This window comes from Apis dorsata, unplaced genomic scaffold (genome assembly GCF_000469605.1).
Source record: "Apis dorsata unplaced genomic scaffold, Apis dorsata 1.3 scaffold_150, whole genome shotgun sequence".
NCBI classification, from domain to species: domain Eukaryota; kingdom Metazoa; phylum Arthropoda; class Insecta; order Hymenoptera; family Apidae; genus Apis; species Apis dorsata.
This window is the reverse complement of record NW_006263441.1, coordinates 106,635-109,779: the sequence shown is the minus strand read 5'-3', so window position 1 is coordinate 109,779 and position 3,145 is coordinate 106,635. Positions and strand designations below refer to the sequence as shown.

The following is a 3,145-nucleotide window of genomic DNA, read 5'->3' as shown; positions in this document are numbered from 1 at the left end:
TTTTTTTTTTTTTAATTCTTGAAATTGAATGTTCAATGAATAAAAATAACATGAGATACTAAAGCCCTCGTTACAAAGTTTTAATAAAAATACAAAACGTGTACATCGTTAGCAAAATTCCAATTAACGGCTATGAGGAAAGATACTTTTAAGGTGGAACTATTTTTCAGTAACGAGAAACTGATTAAAATTTCTTTCAAACTAGGACAATACTTGGATAGTGGGATTCAACTATATAGATTCGGATAACGGTCAATTTGTCTCAGGTTATAAAAGCCAAGAGATACCAGAAGTAGAATTTCTGCCAGAATTTCTAATTATAGAGAAGTCGTTGCATTTGCGTGATGTCTGAGCAAATTAAAAATAAATTGGAATAAAGAGGAAAGCGAGGATAAAGAGAAGGTGAAGATCGATTAAAAATCTCCAAGGTCGAATTTTCGAACGAGGAAATCTAATTAATAAATAACGTTGAATTGTTTCCACAGTACAATGACAACTTTTGAAATAAGTTGAAGTGACAATTGGGCGATAATTGAAGAAAAATCCAAATGCTGGCAAATATGAATACAAACCTTGTTGGCTGCTTGCAGCTGGGGAAGAATACCCTGAGCAAGACGTTCTGCCGGTGTTCGCGGGTTCGTTAGTCGTTCCTGAGAACGCCAGCCCAAATATGGCTGTCGATGGTTGAACGACGACCTCGCTGAACTCGCTGGCGAACTTCCGGCGCTGTTCAGCAGACTGGTACTCCATCTTGAAAATACAGGTGGCGTGGGACTTGGACTTAGAAGGGCACCTAAACAAATTCATCGTTTCAATATTAATTCAATATTAATCTGTAAATTCCAATTCTGAATTTTTAAATTTGAATTTCGCGCGCTTTAAGCTTATAGAATACAGATGACGCGAAACATTAGAAAGATATCTAAATAAATTCAACATTTCAATATTAATACAATATTAATCTGTAACTTTTTAAATTTGAATATTTTAAATTTCGCGCGCTTTAAGTTAATAGAATACAGATGGCATGGGACTTAGAAGGGCACCTAAATAAATTCATCATTTCAATATTAATTACTTGTCGATAATCTGTAACTATAAATTCTCAATTCTCAATTTTTTTTAATATTAATCTGTAAATTTCAATTCTGAATTTTTAAATTTGAATTTCGCGCGCTTTAAACTTATAGAATATGAAACTTATAGAAGTGACGTGAAACATTAGAAAGATATCTAAATAAATTCAACATTTCAATATTAATACAATATTAATCTGCAACTTTTTAAATTTGAATTTTATAAATTTCGCGCGCTTTATATTTATATATAGTTGGCATGGGGAACTTAGAAGGACACCTAAACAAATTCATCATTTTAATATTAATTATTTGTCGATAATTTATAACTATAAATTGCAAATCTGAATTTTTTCCAATATTAATTCAATATTAATCTGTAAATTCCAATTCCGAATTTTTAAATTTGAATTTCGCGCGCTATAAACTTATAGAATGGCGCGAAATTTAATATTAGAAAGATATATAAATTCAACATTTCAATATTAATACAATATTAATCTGCAACTTTTTAAATTTGAATTTTTTAAATTTCGCGCGCTTTAAGTTTATAGAACACAGATGGCGTGGGATTTGGATAATCTGTAACTATAAATTGCAATTCTGAATTTTTAAATTTGAATTTTTTAAATTTCGCGCGCTTTAATTTTTATAGAATAGAAGTGACTTGACGTTAGAAAGACATCTAAACAAGTTAAATGTTTCGATATTAATTATATAATTAATATCGTATCGATATCCATTTAATCATATTACAATTTATAAATTTTTAAATTTGAATTTTTTAAATTTCGCGCGCTTTCTTCTTTAAGCTTATTAAAAAAAGGCATTCAACGTTTCAATTTCAATCGTGCAATCGAATCGTATTGATATTCAACTCTGAATTGGAATTTGGAATTTTTAAATTTTATTAAATTTCGCGCGCTCTTATCCTCAATGAAGTCAAGTCTTATCCTCAATGTATTCTTATTTGCAGAGGAATTATGCAATATCTGACCAGAATTGCCAAACGCTATCATTACTCTTTTATACCGATATGGGAGACTGCATTCATCCAATGGAACACGATTCTTACTCAACGGTATTACAATACTCATGAACCAGTCGCACGTAATTTTTTCTTAAGTCTCTCCAATACTATAATTAACACCGAGAACAAAAGCATAAGATTAACGCTAAAAAGTAGTAAAACTATAAGAACACGCGAAACGTGTTTCGTTCCCAACGGAGCACGAAGCTGGAATGCTAACTACCAAATGCTAACTACACCAACATGTATGAAACGTCAACGCGAGACAGCTGTCAAGCTTTTATTTCCATTGAAAAGTTCCCGGGCAACGTATTATTCGACTTGCAAAACCGTCGATCAAAGTCTTTCCAGAGTAATCCATCTCAAATCCGTATCAAGTAACAAATCCGCCTGTAAAACGAGTCCAAGATACGGTATCACCGTCTTTAAACTTGAAACTACCTATTTCGCCTGGATTTGTAATCCCTTAGTAATTATATCCACGTTAATTTCTATTCATTCCAAGCATCTGATCAACTAAATTCTCGAATATGTTAAACTTGTCTCTACGTTTTTGTTTATGTAAATTCTTATGCATGGAAGAAACATGGTAGAGAAACATGGTAGAGAAACATAGTGGTATAGGTTCAATCGATACAAAACTATGTTATATTTTTGTATTATTTTTAATTTGGTATTAAGTTATTTTTTTTCTTAAATATCAATTTTTAAATATAAATTTTGAAAAATGACTTGATTCATTATGATTCTCAACTTTTCATACGTAAAATTATATTTAAGATCCGCATGAACGATTTTTTTCGATAACATTGCGATAATATATCTATTTTTATTTCTTAACCGAGAAAATATACATTAACTGATAAAAATTAGGGAACAAACTACTCGAATTTGCGAATTTATTTAAAAATAACAATCCATTCATCGACAAGTTTTTTTTTCAAATATAGATATAGATTCGCATAAAGATCAACTAAAAAAAAATATATGAAATTTACGAACAATAGTTTTATTTTTGTCGCTGAAGTGTATGATCGCA

At 30.4% G+C, this 3,145-nt stretch overlaps 1 protein-coding gene across 5 annotated transcripts in view; it reads right to left on the bottom strand.

Annotated features, from left to right (window-relative positions):
* The window catches only part of LOC102671800 (lateral signaling target protein 2 homolog), a 59,163-nt gene that overhangs the window by 16,618 nt on the left and 39,400 nt on the right, over nt 1-3,145 (bottom strand). For all 5 annotated transcript variants that reach the window (XM_031509434.1, XM_031509432.1, XM_031509435.1 and 2 more), the window contains exon 4: nt 573-793. In XM_031509434.1, coding sequence (XP_031365294.1) covers nt 573-793 — 221 coding nt within the window. The remainder of the gene's footprint in view (nt 1-572; nt 794-3,145) is intronic.